The sequence below is a fragment of the Hemiscyllium ocellatum genome, chromosome 35, assembly GCF_020745735.1.
Source record: "Hemiscyllium ocellatum isolate sHemOce1 chromosome 35, sHemOce1.pat.X.cur, whole genome shotgun sequence".
NCBI classification, from domain to species: Eukaryota; Metazoa; Chordata; class Chondrichthyes; order Orectolobiformes; family Hemiscylliidae; genus Hemiscyllium; species Hemiscyllium ocellatum.
The window spans coordinates 11,353,576-11,371,446 of NC_083435.1; the positions used below are offsets into that span (position 1 = coordinate 11,353,576).

At 43.2% G+C, this 17,871-nt stretch overlaps 1 protein-coding gene across 1 annotated transcript; it reads right to left on the reverse strand.

The window, feature by feature from the left end:
* Positions 1 to 1,259: 1,259 nt before the first annotated feature.
* LOC132832961 (zinc-binding protein A33-like) lies at positions 1,260 to 17,871 on the reverse strand. Its single transcript, XM_060851209.1, has 8 exons — positions 17,629 to 17,871; positions 15,866 to 15,888; positions 13,182 to 13,608; positions 12,999 to 13,094; positions 12,672 to 12,905; positions 8,271 to 8,293; positions 5,876 to 5,985; positions 1,260 to 3,335 (listed from the first exon to the last, which is right to left on the reverse strand). The coding sequence occupies exons 1-8, from the start codon at positions 17,869 to 17,871 to the stop codon at positions 2,785 to 2,787; spliced, it is 1,707 nt and encodes a 568-aa protein (XP_060707192.1). The 3' UTR covers positions 1,260 to 2,784.

The window sequence follows — 17,871 nt, forward strand, 5'->3', positions numbered from 1 at the left end:
GTAACCATTCATCTGCTGTGTCTGTGGAAAGGGATACACCCATTCAAGCAGACAGGGAGTGAATACCCAGAACAACCAGCCCAGAAAGATGTTTTCTAGCCCTGTGAAATAACAGTTGGGATCGGGTGGTCGGGAGCAATGTGTTATCAGTAGGTAGTGAGACAGGCGAGTAAAGCTATGGCCTATCTTCACACTCTGTGCAGTCATAGAGTCAATGTCAGAAATGTACAGCATGGAAACAGACCGTTTGGGGGATATCCCAACCCAATCTGGTCCCACTACCAGCATCCGGCCCATTTCTCTCCAAACCCTTCCTGTTCATCTATCCATCCAGATGTCTTTTAATTGTTGCAATTGTACCAGCCTCCACCACTTCCTCTGGCAGCTCATTCCCTACACTCACCACCCTCTGCATAAAAAAAGTTGCCCCTTAGGTCTCTTTTGTATCTTCCCTCCCTCACCATGGACCTATGCTTTCTTGTTCTAGACTTCTCCACCCCAGGGAAAAGACTGGCTATTTATCCGACCTATGACCCTCTATAAGGTCACCCCTCAGCCTCCGATGCTCCAGGGAAAGCAGCCCCAACCTATTCAGCATCTCCTTTTAGCTCAAATCGGAACACTAGCAACATCCCTGTATATCTGTTTCACCATTTCAAGTTTCACAATATTTTTCCGATAGGAAAGAGATCAGAATTGCCCGCAATATTCCAAAGTGCCGTGACCAACATCCTATACAGCTGCAACATGACCTGCCAGCTCCTATACTCAATACTCTGACCAATAAAGGAAAGCATACGAAACACCTTTCACGGTCAGTGCTTTACAACCTCTCACAGCCTTTCTCTCTTTCACTTTCACTTCCTTTTGAAAGTACGAAATACAGAAATCTTTCCTTTCAAGAGTCCTACGGTAGCATCCAAGGTTCACTCTGCCTGCTTTTTTTTTACCCTTTTCCCATTTTTATTTTGGCATCATTGGGGAAGTTGGTAGAAAGGTGCTTTGTTTGGGTTGGGAATATGGCAGAGGCTGGTGAGCACAGAGCTGTGTCCAGGAGGTGGCTGGCAGACGGGCGAGCATGGCAGCCTGAATCAGCAAGTTAGGCCCTGCGGCAAATGATGGAATCCGAAGACTGGCAACTTTGACGTTGAGTGGATCTGTTGTTGGCGGTTTTGAAACACTAATGGAGTCTCATTTGTAAATTATTAGAAACTATGCAAAATGGTACCAGTGGACAGTGGAAGTTTTTCACTGCATTTTATTGCGTTTGCATTGTAACATTTAGTAAGATCATTCATTCGTTATATACAACTGACTCCGATGTATTGAGCTTTAACAGTAATCACCACCTATTGAGACCTTGTTCAGGCTTCAGCAGATTCCTGTCCCTCAGTCAGCTGGGTCAGCGACCTTTTCATTACTGAAGTGACCAAATTTCAAACTTTTAAAATGGAAAAACAAAACATGAACCAGTTCTAGTCTCACACTACCTCCACATGCCTTCAACTATATGTGCACTTGGGCTGTGTCTGACTCAGTGTGATCTCTTCTGCCTGAAACTGCGCAGTTTAACAAGAGTGCTTTAATACTTTTGCAAAAAAAAACAAGTAATTACAACATCATGATTTAAGGATGATTTCACTGAAGTAAACCGATGATGAGATTGACCAGAAACCCAGCGACCAATGAATACTGACTTCAGTTCAAGTGAAGTGGATTTCATGTGGTTCAACATTTACAGGAATGGTGTACGTATCCAAATCAATTTATATAGCACATTCAGTACAGATTATCAACAATATTCACAGCAGGAGACATCACATATACATAAGTCTCCTTACCAACAATTTTATTACAGAGTACCCACATGAATGTGATGTTCTGATTAATATTTACAAACCTGGGCAGATCCAGTTCAATGGCCAGCACTATTTAATCATTGACATTATTGTAACAGGTTGAGAATTTAAAGTTTAACAAACTGACAGTGCTATCATAAATACAGGAATCAAACCAATGAGTCATTAATATCAGCAGAAAACGATGGAAGCACTCAGTGGGCCAGGCAACATGGGAATGACACTTGCTCACTACCTGAGTCCAAACTGAAGAGTGACGTGGATCACAACAGCAACTGGTCTCCCCTCCAGTCTTCTTTGATATAATCATTGATGAGATGTTCGTGTTGGTGTTGCTCAGAACTGAATGCCCAGCCGACATTAAGAGTCACCTACATTGCTGTGTGTCGGGAGTGGTGTGGGAGCCAGCTAAACCATCCAAATTTACTCAGTTGTTCACAAGGATTTGAACCTCCGTCCACTGGAAACCAAGACCACCTGATCACCGTGAAGGTGGGAATAACAGTGACTCAAGGAATTCTTGTATTCGTTGCCTTCACTTCCTCAACCCTTTCTGGATCTCCCTGTCTCTCTCTGCCTTGCAGTGAAATGATCTGGTGTCCCCCCTGGAAAGACCCCACCGACTCTCCACAACCACCTGATGAAAGACCAGTGCTCCGAAAGGTAGTGCTTCCAAACAAACCTTTTGGACTATAATCTGATGTTGTGTGATTTCTAACACTACAATTGGACTTCTATTTGTTTCTTCTGTTCCCCCAGTCATACACAGCTCCTTGCTGATCTTTCTGTTTTCAGTACTGATTCAGGATTTATTCCCGGAATGTTAACCTGGCTTCTCTCTCCACTTGAGACTGTGAGACCCACACCCATCAGCTTACAGCTGGCAGGAGGCAGGGGGACGGGGTGAAATTATGGGATGGATCTGTCAGTGCCTTTCAATCCCGCAGATTGTCAGCGGGTCGGAGTTTTTCCCGCCGTCATTCAACCCCGGATTGAAGATGGGAAAGAGCCTCTCAGTGAAAGTGTGTGTGAAAGTGTGGAGATGGGACATGGTGTCCGCATTGTACAATGACACCTGTCCACCTTCATAGTCCAGGAAAACCCCAATCTTCCGGGGATTCACACTCGGGGAGAGGGGTGTTGGTGAGGGGGACGTGGCGGCAAAATAACCATCTCTGGGATACAACCCCACAGTCCACAGTCCCGTCTCCGGGTTCAGTCTGAATCCCACTTTTCTCTTCACAGACTCTCGGGCCACTCCCAGAATCCACCACGTCTTCTGTCCCACCTCCACCTCCCAGTAATGCCGCCTTGATGTGAATCCCTCTGATCCCAGGACAAAGGGCAAGAGATCAAATCTCTCCGGGGAGTCAGGGAGCTGCTGCTCTGTGTCTCCGACTCTCACACTGGTCCGGTCCTCAGACAGGATGAGCCGGGGATGCGCTGTGTTCGGATCCAGAGTCAGAGAGGCTGGAGCTGGGGGAGAGATCAAATAACACCATCAGAGAGACAGAGACAGAGAATAATGGAACCTACTTATAGGAAGAATGGGGAGGAGAATGGAGAAGGAAGTGCTGGATGAGGCAAGGAAGAGCGGAGGAGGAGTTGGAAGAAACAGTGGGGGAAGAGAGTGGAAAACAGAAGAGTGTGGTGTACAGAGAGGGGAATGTGTGCAGCAAGTCGGAACTGTTTAGGGAGTGGGGGAGGGAACAGTGAACGAGTGGAGGGAATAGAGGGAGATGGGATGTTATTGGGAGAGTGGAGGGAAGGAGGGACGGACAAGAAAGTGCATTGGAGAGGAAGCAAGAGAGGAGGGTGGAAGAATGTTGGAGGAGAGGTAAGTGTGGGGAAGGGAGCATTTTGTGGGGTGGGAAAATTGAGGAATGGACAAATGGTGGAATGGTGGGGGAAGGAAGAGCAGCTGAGGGGAGGGAAAATAATAATCGTGTGAAGGGAGGGGAGTGAGGTAGAAAGAGCGGGAATGGGGAACAGGAAGGGACAATGCTGCATGAGAGTTGTGGAGAAATGAGATGAAAATATAGGGGAGAGGATGGAAGATTGGGAGTGGGGAGGGGTTGGGCAGGGAGAAAAATGGAGAGCAGGATAGAGGAGATTGTAGAGCAGGACATTAGAGAAGGAAGAGCAGGCTTGGAAGGGAGGACGAGTGGGGGTAGGTCAGAAAAAGGGCGTGGGGAGGGCACAGAGAGGTATTAGTGGGAGGGTGTAAACAGAAGAATGGATGAAGAGTAGGGGAGAGGAAACGTGAGGGAAAGGAGGGGGTTTGGAACAAAAGGGGAGGAGTTAGTAAGAGTGCAGGAGGTGAGGAAGGGTGGGAAATATTGGGGAGGTTCAGTGGGATAAGTGGAGGAGGGAAGGAGAAAGAAGAGCAGGGAGGGGTAAGCAAGAGCAGGGAAAGGGATAAGACTGGGGGAAATGGGAGAGAGTGTGCTGGAAGAGCAGGGAAGAATGGGTAGTGGATGGAGTGGAATTGGAGAGGGAGATTAGAATAATCTAGTACAGAGGCCATTCAGCACATCGAATGTATCTGTTGAATCATTGTAAGGAAACCTGGTACTTCTCCTTCCCGCTGGCAGTTAGTAATGGGAAGCAAATGCTGATCGTGTAAGTGACATCCCACATCAAGACTATTGTGGTGCTCTCAGAGTGGGTAAAATCTGGCTGGTGTGGTTCAAATAGTAGGTGATGCAGAGGAGCATGGATTTCATAATTAATCCTGTGAGACCCTATGACCATGTGACAGTTGACTGGAATTGTGCCATTTGGCCGAGCAGGTCTGCTCTGCTATGATCACAGTGATATGGGGAAAAGGGAGGTGATGGGATCTGAGAAACATATCTTTTGATCCCCTGTGGTAATCAAGAATATTGAAGCACGTTGTAGAAGAAAGTAAATTGAGAGAAAATTCCAAATTCAGAAGAATGCAGGATGGGTTGTTAGAGCTTGGGTCGCTAAGATCTGGAAAGAGTCTTTAATTGGATATGATGACACAACTCCGTTTACACTAAGCTTGTGTGGGAAACAGCGAGTAGCGATTAAACAGGACAGGGGTAAATAGACCACAAAAAGGTGGGCTGAGAAAACATTCTCAGTAAAAAGCAGAAAGCAAATCTACAGCTCAGAACAAAGACTAAAAACAGTTGAATTCAGCTCAGTTAATAAAGCCCATGTCTCTCCAGAAGAGATGCTCATGCAACTGGGTTTGTCTTCCACCTAACACTGACATCCTTTCTGATGGATTCAGCAACTCATTCAATACATGAGCAAAACAGGGTACAAAGGGATTCAAGTGAAAGACAATTTGTCTGAGTTTCTGTAATGATTTATCTGACTACAATGTGAGTTTGAGTTGCATATTGTTCCTTTCTCCCTCCATGACCCCATGTTACTGTCACTCCCAATGAAACTCTCTCCTCACTGGAAGCAAAACAGATTATTTGCTACCCGTTCCTCAAGGACCACCCAACATCTTTCCACACTACAAATCCGTGGAAAACTGGTAGGAATATTGTCGTGAAGCCCAAATATCAGATGAGATCGAGACGCTGGTCAAATTTATGAAGGGATCAGGAGAACTTCACTGCAGAGTTAGATTGATCCCACCATCAGCCTCACGATCTCCAAGTTGCTTGTTACTCGCTATTATTGAAGTTGTCATATATCTGTGCCATGTTTTAGAATTTGTGATCATGTTAAGTATATGAATGTTAATCACTGTTGTTTTGAACCTTGGACACTAAGAGGATCATCACAGCAGTCAGTGACTAGAGTAGGCAGAGTTTTAAAAAAATTAATTGTGTCCACCCTAGTCCAACACCGGCATTTCCTCATCAGAGTAGAGAGTTTCTGCAGCCCCTTCTGTTTATTAACTCTCTAAATTTCATCCACATGGAGGTGTCTGTTAACACAAACCCTCAAGTGACAATATAATTTCCAGATAATATCCTGTTACACGTGGCAGCTGGATTTACGATTAGGAATATTAAACTGTGTTTTACCCGGGTTAATGTCATCCATCATTTCTCTCCAAATTGTGTACTGTAAAGGGCCGTACTTTCCAAGAGACAAGGCGCCATCTGCTGGTGATATCCAATTGTTAGCGCTAATCCTGCCAATATCAGACAATTCGTGTTAACAAATTGCACTTTGTTAGAATAAGTTATAAATGATTTATCTAGTCCGCTTTCAGCATGGTTTGTCATTCAGCAAATGTGGGAGAAAATTAAGTGAAAAATTTGTTTCCATAACCAAACAAAACAATTTGGAAAGACAAAAAGCCATATACTGACAAGAGATTAATTATGAGTCATCACACACCACATGAGATGATAAAAGTTACAGCAATAACACAGGCTGTACTTAAAGACAGCTTGTGAAACAAAGAAAAGCTGAAAATATCTCTTACCTTATTTCGTAAGTTATTCTACGAAGATCTGTAATCTTACTACTTTGTAAATTTTTGTAATTGTTAAAAACGTAATAGCGAGCTGAAGTATCTTTGTACCGAAGATGGCACGTGTGTGGCATCATACACTATTCATTGTACTCCTTTACTTCTGTACTTGAGTACACGTGACAATAAGATCTAAATTGAAACAAACTCTAGCCCTGTTGAATGAGGCTAGACTGAAAATAGCAGGGGCATTGGCAATAATTTTCAATTCCTCTCTAGCCACCAGAGAATTGCCAGAGGAACGATGGATAGTTAATGTAGAACCATTATTCAAGAATGGAGCAAGGGATAAAGCAGGAATCTAAAGGCCAGTCAGTCTGACCACAATGGTATAGAATCTATTTGAATGATTTATGTGCACTTCAAAGTGGGAGAGCATGGGTTTGTTAAGGGGAGTCAAGTCTGACCAACTTGACTGAATTTTTCAAAAATATAACCAGCAGTCCAGATGAGGGCACTGCATTTGACCAAAGCTACTTGGATTGAGCAAGGCTTTTGATAACATCGTGCATGGGAGACTGACAGTGACATCAAAAGTCCTGGAAGGCAAAGGAAATTGGCTGATTGGATACAAAATTGGCTAAGTGGCAGGAAGCAGTGAGTGATGTTTGAGAGATGCGTTTTGTGACTGGAAGCTGGTGTACAGGGAGGATCCACAGAAATGAGTATTGTGATCTTTGCTGTTTATGATATGTATAACTGATTTAGCTTTGAAGGCAGGAAGTGATCAGTAAGTTTGAGGATGGTAGGAAAATTAATGGGTTAGAACCTAAGAACAGAAGAATTAGGAGCAGGAGTAGGCCACCTGGTCCATTCAGCCTGCTCTCATTCAATATGATCATGGCTTATCTTTTTGTGATCTCAGCTCCACTAAGCGCAATCTCACCATAACCCTTAATTCCTTTGCTGTTCTCAAAGTCAACTGTGTTAGCTCAAGAGGAAGCCGAGCTACTTCACTGGACATGGAATCTCACAAATATTGAGTTGTTAAATAGTGAAGAGGATAGCTTGGCATTACAGGAGGATGTAGACAGGCTGGTCAGATTGTCTGACCTTGGTGTGCATACCCACTGGTCCCTGAATTTACTAAGATAGGTAGATAAAGTGTTTAAGAATACATATGACAGTTGCATTTATTTGTCAAGGCATAGAGTTTAAATACAGGAAGGTGATGATGGAATTGTATGAAGTGTTGGTTAGGCCACAGCTGGAGTGTTGTGTGCAGTTCTGGAATCGACATCACAGAAGGAATGTGATTGGCCTGGAGAGGATGCAATTTACTAGGATGTTCTCTGGGCTGAAGAGTTTCAGTTGTGAAGAGAGATTAGACAGACTGAAGTTATTTTCCTTGGAGCAGAGCACACAGAATGTGGACATGATGATGATGTACAAAATAACGATGGGTATAGATAAATGCAGACAAGAGAAATGTTTCCCCTTGATGGAGGGATCAATAACCGGTTGTGCAGACTTAAGGGGTGTGTGTGTGTGTGGGTGGGTGGAGGAGTGGGCTAGAAGGGGATGTGAGGCATGTTTTTTTCACCACAGCAAGTGGTGAAAATCTGAACTCACTGGTCAGTAAGAATGCAAGATGTTTAGAAACCCTCAAAACATTTTAAAACCATTTAGATGTGCACCTATCATGCCATGGCATACCAGGCAGTGTGCCAAGTGTTGGAAATGGGATGAGAAAAGGGAAGCGTTTGTTTTTGACTGACAGACAGACTCAATGGCTGAAGTGCCTCTTTGTCCTCTAAATCTCCATTTTTCTTACTACTTAGTTGCAGTAAGTATCTTCTTATAACAAAGCTGGAATGTGAACCACAAATGGAGTTAAATAATATTTCAAAGCAGCAACAATAATCAGGAAATAAACCCATAATAACCCGTCCCTGAGTTATTGAGCAAACTGCAGAGTTTCAGAAAAGAGCATGTCCTACCTTCTCTTCCGACAAGCTGCCTCCTGAAAGAAATGAATCACAAACAGTGAGGATGGCAGGAACAGATTTCAGGAGGAGACAGACAGGCTGCTGAAATGAACAGCCACAACACGGAAGTGTGAAGTGATATATTTTGAAAGGAAGGTTGAGGAGAGGATAAAATAAAAATGGAACTGACCATCAGTCCCACTCAGTCACAGTGACTCTCACACACCCTCTGTACCAGACACACACCCACACACTCTCCACATGGAACTGGAACTGGATTATAATGGGAGTTCCATGAGATAATTAAACTTGGGGGGGAACACTGAGATAATTACAAAATGAGTATCAACCTCCCAGCCCAATCCCAGGACGATCTCGGTATTACTGAGATTCTGTAGACAGTGTGAGAGCGGTTTTTGTACGTGACAACATCAGAACAGTTCAGACAAAAAACAAGTTTAATTTTCCTCCTTTCCATTTCAGGTGAGCAACACTAATGTAACATTAAGAGTCAGAGATGTACAGCACGGAAACAGAACTTTTGCACCAACTTGTCCATGCCAAACCAGATATCCCAACCTAATCTAGTCCCACCTGCCTGCCAGCACCTGGCCCATATCCTTCCGAACCCTTCCTATTCATAAGCCCATCTAGATGCCTTTAAAAAATGTTGCAATTGTGCTAGCCTCCACCACTTCCTCTGGCAGCTCATTCCATACATGTACCACGTTTTGCATGAACATGTTGCTCCTTAGATCTCTTTCATATCGTCCCCTCTCAACCTAAACCTATGCTCTCTAGTTCTGACCCCCCACCCCCACCCCAGGGAAAGGATTTTGTCTATTTACCCTATCCATGTCCCTCATGATTTTATAAACCTCTATCAGGTCACCCCTCAGCCTCTGATGCTCCAGGGAAAACAACCCTAGTCTATTCAAATTCTCCCTTTCCCTCAAATCCTTCAACCATGGCAACATCCTTGTAAATCTTTTCTGAATCCTTTCAAGTTTCACAACATCCTTCCCACAGGAAGGAAACCAGAATTACATGCAATATTCCAAAAGTGGCCGAAACAATGTCCCATACAGCTTTAACACGGCCAAAGTTCAATGGTGCAATACCTTAGCAGGGATGATCGTGGTGGAACAATGGCAGATATTTCTGTGTATAATGCAGAAGTTGCAGGATCAGTTCATTCCTAAAAGGAAGAAAGATCCCAGGAGGAGGCATGGGCGGCCGTGGCTGATGAGGGAAGTTAAGAAACATATAAAGTTAAAAGAGAAAAAGTATAACATAGCAAAGATAAGTGGAAAACAGAGGACTGGGAAGCTTTTAAAGAACAACAGAGGATTACTAAGAAGGAAATACGCAAAGGAAAAACGAGGTACGAAGGTAAACTGACCAATAATATAAAGGAGGATAGTAAAAGCTTTTTCAAGTATGTGCAAGGAAAAAAAATGGTTAGGACTAAAATTGGGCCCTTGAAGACAGAAACAGGGAAATATATTACAGGGAACAAAGAAATGGCAGAAGAATTAAATGGGTACTTCAGATCTGTATTCACTGGGGAAGACACAAGCAATCTCCCTGAGGTAACAGTGGCTGAAGGACCTGAACTTAAGGGAATCTATATTTGCCAGGATTTGGTGTTGGAGAGACTGTTAGGTTTGAAGGTTGATAAGTCTCCGGGGCCTGATGGTCTACATCCCGGGGTACTGAAGGAGGTGGCTCAGGAAATCATGGATGCGTTGGTGATTATTTTCCAGAATTCGATAGATTCGGGATCGGTACCTGAGGATTGGAGAGTGGCTAATGTTATACCACTTTTTTAAGAAAGGTGGGAGAGAGAAAGCAGGAAATTATAGAAAGTTAGTCTGACCTCAGTGGTGGGAAACATGCTGGAGTCTATTATAAAGGATGAAATTACAACACATCTGGATAGTAGTAACAGGATAGGACAGAGTCAGCATGGATTTGTCAAAGGGAAATCGTGGTTGACTAATCTTCTGGAGTTTTTTGAGGATGTAACTCTGAAGATGGACGAGGGAGATCCAGTAGATGTAGTGTACCTGGACTTTCAGAAAGCTTTTGATAAAGTTCCACATAGGAGGCTAGTGAGTAAACTTAGGGCGCATGGTATTGGGGGAAAAGTACTAGACTGGATTGAAAATTGGTTGGCTGATAGGAAACAAAGGGTAGTGATAAATGGCTCCATTTTGGAATGGCAGGCAGTGACCAGTGGGGTACAGCAGGGATCCGTGCTGGGACCGCAGCTTTTTACAATATAATGTTAATGATATAAAAGGTGGTATCAGCAATAACATCAGGAAATTTATTGATGATACAAAGCTGGGTGGCAGGGTGAAATGTGATGAAGATGTTAGGAGATTGCACGGTGACCTGGACAAGTTAGGTGAGTGGGCAGATGCAGTTTAATGTGGATAAATGTATGGTTATCCACTTTGGTGGCAAGAACAGGAAGGCAGATTACCTAAATTAATTCCATTGAGGTAGTAAAGGGGCAGTACAGAGAAATCTGGGTGTTCTTGTACACCAGTCAATGAAGGCAAGCATGCAGGTACAGCAGGTAGTGAAGAAGGCTAAGAGCATGCTGGCCTTCATAACAAGAGGGATTGAATATAGAAACAAAGAGGTGCTTCTGCAGCTGTACAGGGCCCTGGTGAGACCATACCTGGAGTACTGTGTGCAGTTCTGGTCGCCAAATTTGAGGAAAGACATTCTGGCTATTGAGGGAGTGCAGCGTAGGTTCACGAGGTCAATTCCTGGAATGGAGAGATTACCTTACACTGAAAGACTGAAGCGACTGGGCTTGTGTACCCTTGAGTTTAGAAGACTGAGAGGGGATATGATTGAGACATATAAGATTATGAAAGGATTGGGCACTCTGGCAGCATGAAACATGTTTCCACTGATGGGTGAGTGCTGAACCAGAGGACACAGTTTAAAAATACGGGGTAGACCATTTAGGACAGAGATGAGGAGAAACTTCTTCACCCAGAGAGTGGTGGCTGTGTGAAATGCTCTGCCCCAGAGGGCAGTGGAGGCCCAGTCTCTGGATTCATTTAAGAAAGAGTTGGACAGAGCTCTCAAAGATAGTGGAATCAAGGGTTATGGAGATAAGGCAGGAACAGGATACTGATTAGGAATGATCAGCCATGATCATATTGAATGGCAGTGCAGGCTCGAAGGGCTGAATGGCCTACTCCTGCACCTATTGTCTATTGTCCAACCCTGTACTCAATACTCTAATCAATAAAGGAACATATACCAAATGCCTTCTTCACTATCCTATCTACCTGTGACTCTACTTTCAAGGAGCTATGAAACTGCACTTCAAGATCTTTGTTCAGCAACATTCCCTCGGATCTTACCATTAAGTCTATAAGTCCTGCTAAGATTTGCTTTCCCAAAGTGCAGCATCTCCCATTTATCTAAATTAAACTCCATCTGCCACTTCTCATCCCATTGGCCTATCTGATCAAGATCCTGTTGTCATTTTCTCATCAGTTATTCCTGTTCAGATGGGCAAATGGGCTGAGGAGTGGCAGATAGAGTTTAATTTCAATAAATGAAAGGGTGCTGCATTTTGGAAAAGCAAATCAGAGCAGGACTTATTCACTTAATTGTAAGGTACTGGGGAATGTTTCTGAACATATAGACCTTGGAGTGCAGGTTTATAGCTACTTGAAAAGTAGAGTCACAGATAGATTAGGATAGTGAAGAAAGCATTTGGTATGCCTTCCTTTATTGTTGAGACCACCGATATAGTGTTGTGAGGTCATGTAGTGGCAGTACAGGCCAGTGATTAGTACACCTTTGAAAAATTGCATACAACTCTGCTTTTCTTCGTATCAGAAGGATTTTGTTAAACTTTAAAGGGTTCAGAAAAACGTTTACAAGGATGTTGCCGGGGTTGGAGAATTTGAGCTAGAGGGAGGTGCTGAATAGCCTGGAGGCTTTTTCCCTGGAGCATCTGAGGCTGAGGGGTGACCTGATCGAGGTTTATATAATCATGAGGGGCATGGATAGAATAAATAGACAAGGTATTTTTCCCTGGGGTGGGGGAGTCCAGAACTAGAAGACAGAGGTATGGTGGTGAGACTAGAAAGATATAAAAGGGGCCCAAGGGGGCAATATTTTTACACAGAGGGTGGTGCGTGTATAGAATGAGCTGTTAGAAAAAGTGGTACAATTGCAACATTTAAAAGGCATCTGGATAGGTACATGAATAAGAAGGGTTTAGAGGGATGTGAGCCAAGTGCTGGCAAACAGGACTGAATTCAGTTAGGATATCTGGTCGGCATGGACACGTTGGACTGAAGGGCATGGACACGTTGTACATCTGACTCTATAACCAGGTGACGTTTCATGGACCTGACTGTCAAAACTGACCCTCAGAAATTTCAGTTCGTCCGTTTGCTCCATCTGTTTCTGCAACTTTGAGAGTTTCGTCTCAATAGAATTTAAATTCTCCGGAATCTCGCGAAGGTTTTCCTTCATTGTTTCTACAATCCTCTCCTCTTCTTCCCTGAGATCTCGGAGTAAACGCTGCTCTTTCTCAGTGAAAATCTGGTGCATTTTAGTGAACTCGGATGTGATGTGGGTCTGCAGACTGCTCGCCTGTTCCTACCAAATGAAATGTGAAACCTCATTAATGTCCCGCGGTAAAGGGAACAAAACTAACCGAGATCCCAGAAAATCAGCACAGGGAGACCTCACCCTCACTTCGGAAATCTTCCGTTTCTGGGTCAGTTCCGTTTGTAGAACCGCCGATTTCTTCTCTGTGAGTGAATCTAAGGCAGATTTCAGTTTAGCCTGGAATTGGAAGAGAAATCGCAGCATGAAACTGTCAGACTTTGAAACTGTGACACAATTCACAGCTTTTTAACATTTCGTCTTTACCTTGTATATTTTAACAGCTTCATTAATCTGCATGAAGCGGTGCTCTCTGTGTTCCGGTGCAGTGACACACATCACACAGACCAACTTTCTGTCAGTTTCACAAAACTGCTCCAGTTCTCTCTGATGTTTCTTACAGTGAGATTTACTCTTCGTCTCCAGCTTTAATGTTCGAGCCTCCTCGGCCAGATTCGCTAAGGCCCGATTTACGCTGAGGTTTCTTTCCGGAAACACCTCTCTACATTCCGGGCAGGCGTTTAACTTCTTTTCCCAACTCTGGATGATACAGGAGCGGCAGAAGTTGTGTCCACAATCCAGTGTAACTGGATCGGTGAAGAAATCCAGACAAATGGGACAAATTACCTCCTCGGTCAGTCTCAGGAGCTGCTGTGCGGATGCCATGATCACTCTCCGCACTTCCGGAATCCACCTGCTTTCAGTTTTAATGTGAAAGATCACATTCAGTTAAACGATCTCACGAGGTGATGGAGATGGGCATGGATTTCAGAATTAATCAAGTGAGACCATAAAACCATGCAACATTGGAGTGGAATTAGGCTGTCTGACCCATCAGGTCTGCTCTGCTATGATCGTGGTGATATGTTTCTCAGACGCACTCCTCTATCTTTTCCCCATACCTTTTGATCCCCTGTGGTAATCAAGAATATTGAAGCACTTTGTAAATTGAGAGATAATTCCAAAAACAGAGAAATGCAGGATGGGTTGTTAGAGCTTGGTTTGCTAAAATCTGGAAAGAATCTTGGATTGGACATGAGGAGCCAGCCCCAACAAAACTGAGAGCTTGTGTGGGAAACAGTAGGCAGAAGTTAAACAGTTTAGGGGCAAATAGACCAGAATGTGGGCAGAGAAAACATTCTCAGTAAAAAGCAGCAGCATATCTGCAGATCAGAACAAAGCCCAAAGACAGTTGAATGCTCAGTTGATAAGCCCACATCTGCCCAGAAGAGATGCTTAAGCAACTGGGGCTGTCCTTCATCTTCCACTGACCTCCTTTCTGATGGATTTAGCAACTCATTCAATACGATACATGAGCAAAACAGGATACAAAGGGATTTAAGTGAAAGACAATTTGTCTGAATTTCTGTGATGATTTATCTGACTACGATGTGAGTTTATTGAGTTGCATATTGTTCCTTTATGTTTCCTTTCTCCCTCCATGACCCCATGTTACTGTCACTCCCAATGAAACTCTCTCCTCACTGGAAGCAAGAACAGATTATTATTTGCCACCCATTCATCAGGGACCACACAACATCTTTCCACACTACAAATCCATGGAAAACTGACAGGAATGTTGTACTGAAGCTCAAATATCAGAATAGATTCGGATGCTGGTCAAATTCATGGAGATCAGGAGCTTCACTGCTCAGTCAGTGGGATCCATCTATCAGCCTCAATATCTCCAAAAGACCTTGTTACTCACCATTACTGAAGTCGTCATATATCTGCACCATGTTTTAGAACTTGTGATCATTTTAAGCATATGAATGTTATTCACTGTTGTTTTGAACCTTGGACACTTCAAAAGGATCGTCACAGCCTCCAGTGACTAGAATAGACAGAGTTGGGAATTTTTTTTAACTATGTCCACCCCAGTTTAACATAGGCACCTCCTCATCAGAGTAGAGAGTTTCTGCTGCCCCTCCTGTCTGATTCCATCCACACAAGTGGTCTGTTAACATAAGCCCTCAAGTGACAACATATTTTTCAGATAATATCGTGCTACAGGTGTAGCTGGATTTACAATCAGGAATATTAAATGTTTTTTACCCAGGTTAATATCATCCATCATTTGTCTCCAAATTGTGTACAGTAAAGGGCCGATGTACGTTCCTAGAGACAAGGCATCATCTGCTGGTGATGTCCAATTGTTATTGCTAATCCTGCAAATATCAGGCAATTCGTGTTAACAAATTGCACTTTGTTAGAATAAGTTATAAATGATTCATCTCATCAGGTTTCAGCATGCTTTGTCATTCAGCAAATGAGAGACAAAATTAAATGAAACATTTGTTTCCATAACCAAACAACTTGGAAAGACAAAATTCCAGGTGGAAAACCACATCATGGAAAGACAAAAAACCATATCCTGATAAGAGACATCGCACACCACAGGAGATGATAAAACTCCAGCCTGTGCTATTGCTGTAACATAAATAGAGCTTGTGAAACAAAGGAAAAAGCTGAAAATATCTAAAACTATCTATTACCTTATTTCATAATTTATTCTACTTATTCTATGAAGGTCTGTAATACTTACATTTTTAACATTGTTACAAACATTTACAAAAAGTAACAGAGAGACTTTTTTAGCTATGATGGTACCTGTGTGGCAACATCATGTACTATTCATCATACTCCTTTACTTCTGTACCCGAGAACACATGACAATATAATCTAAATTGAATGACAAACTCTCGTGCCATTAAATGAGGCTAGACTGAAAATAGCAGAGGCATTGGCAATAATTTTCAATTCCTCTCTGGCCAACAGAGAGGTGCCAAAGGACCGATGGACAGTTAATATGAACCATCTTGAATGTGAACCACAAATGGAGTTAAATAATATTTTAAAACAGCAAAAGTAACCAGGAAATAAACCCATAATAACCCGTCCCTGAGTTATTGTTCAAACTGTGCAGAGTTTCAGTAAAGAGCATGTCCTACCTTCTCTTCCGACAAGCTGCCTCCTGAAAGAAATGAATCACAAACAGTGAGGATGGCAGTAACGGATTTCAGAAGACGACAGACAGAGACGACTGAAATGAGCAGACACAACACGGAACTGGAAAGTGATACATTTTGAAAGGACGATTGAGAAGAGGGTAAAATAAACTGGAACTGACCATCAGTCCTGCTCACAGACATTGACACTCCCGCTCACAGACATTGACACTCCCACTGTACCAGCCACACGCACACACTCCACATGGAATGGGAACAGAATTACAGTGAGAGCATGAGATTGCTAAACTTGGGGAACACCGAGATAATAACAAGATGAATATCAACCTCACAGCCTATTCGCTGGTGGATCTTGGTGTAACTGTGATTCTGCAGACAGTGTGGGAGCAGTTTCTGTATCATGACAATGTCAGGACCAATCAGACAAAAACCAAGTTTAATTTTCCTCCTGTCCATTCAGGTGAGCAACATTAATGTAACATTAAGAGTTATAGAGATGCACAGCACGGAAACAGACCCTTTGGCCCAACTGGTCCATGCCGACCAGATATCCCAACTCAATCTAGTCCCACCTAGCAGTATCTGCCCCATCTCCTTCCAAACCCTTCCTATTCAAATACCCATCCAGATGCCTTGTAAGTGTTGCAATTGTACTAGCCTCCAACACATCCTTTGGCAGCTCATTGCATACATTTACCACCTTTGCATGAAAATGGTGTCCCTTCAGTCTCTTTTATATCTTTCCCCTCTCTCTCTAAACCTATGCCCTCTAGTTCTGGATTCCCCTCACCCCAGGAAAATTCTTTGTCTATTTACCCTATTCCATGCCTTTCATGATTTTATAAGCCTCTAAAGATCATCCCTCAGCCTCCAATGCTCCAGGGAAAACAGCCCTCATCTATTCAACCTCTCCCTCTCACTCAAATCCTTCAAACCTGGCAACATCCTGTAAATCGTTTCTGCACCCTTTCAAGTTTCACAACATTGTCCCAATAGGAAGGAGACCAGAATTGCACGCTATATTCCAAAAGTGACCGAACCAATGTCCCATGCAGCTGTCACATGATGTCCCAACTCCTGTACTCAATACTCTGCCCAATAAAGGAAAGCATACCAAATGCCTTCTTCACTATCCTATCTACCTGAGACTCCACTTTCAAGAAGCTACGAACCTGCACTCCAAGGTCTCTTTGTTCAGCAACACTCCCTAGGACTTTACCATAAAGTGTATAAGTGCTGCTAAGATTTGCTTTCCCAAAATTCAGCACCTCACATTTATCTAACTTAAACTCCATTTGCGACTTCTCAGACCATTGGCCCATCTGATCTTTATCCCATTGTTGTTTTCCCATCAGTTATTTCTGTTCAGATGGACAAATGAGTTGAGAATTGGCACATGCAGTTTAATTTCAATAAATGCAAGGTTCTGCACTTTGGAGAAACAAATCAGAGCAGGACTTATACACATAGTGGTATGTTCCTGGAGAGTGTTTCTCTCCTTACAGATGCTGCCAAACCTGCTGAGATTTACCAGCATTTTCTGTTTTGACAAAAGTTTCAGTCTTTGTAAATATTTCCCCTTTACCTTATAGAGTTCAACAGCTTCTTTAATCTGTAGGAAGCAGTGCTGTCTGTGTTTCGGTGCTGTGACACATTTCACAGATCAATTTCTTGTCACTTTCACAAAACAGCCCGAGTTCTCGCTGATGTTTCTCAGTGAGGTTTACTTTCCTTCTCTTTCAAACCAGCTTTAGCTTCCAAGCCCCCTCGGCCAGATTCACTAAGGCCCGATTTAACCTGAGGTATCTTTCCAGAAACCTCTGTCTACATTCTGGAGAGGAGTTTTTCTTCTTTCCCCAACTCTGGGTGATACAGGAGCAACAGAAGTTGTGTCCACACTCCAGTATAACCGGATCGGTGAAGAAATCCAGACAAATGGGACAAATTGTCTCCTCGGTCAGTGTCTGGTACTGCTGTCTGGAAGCCAT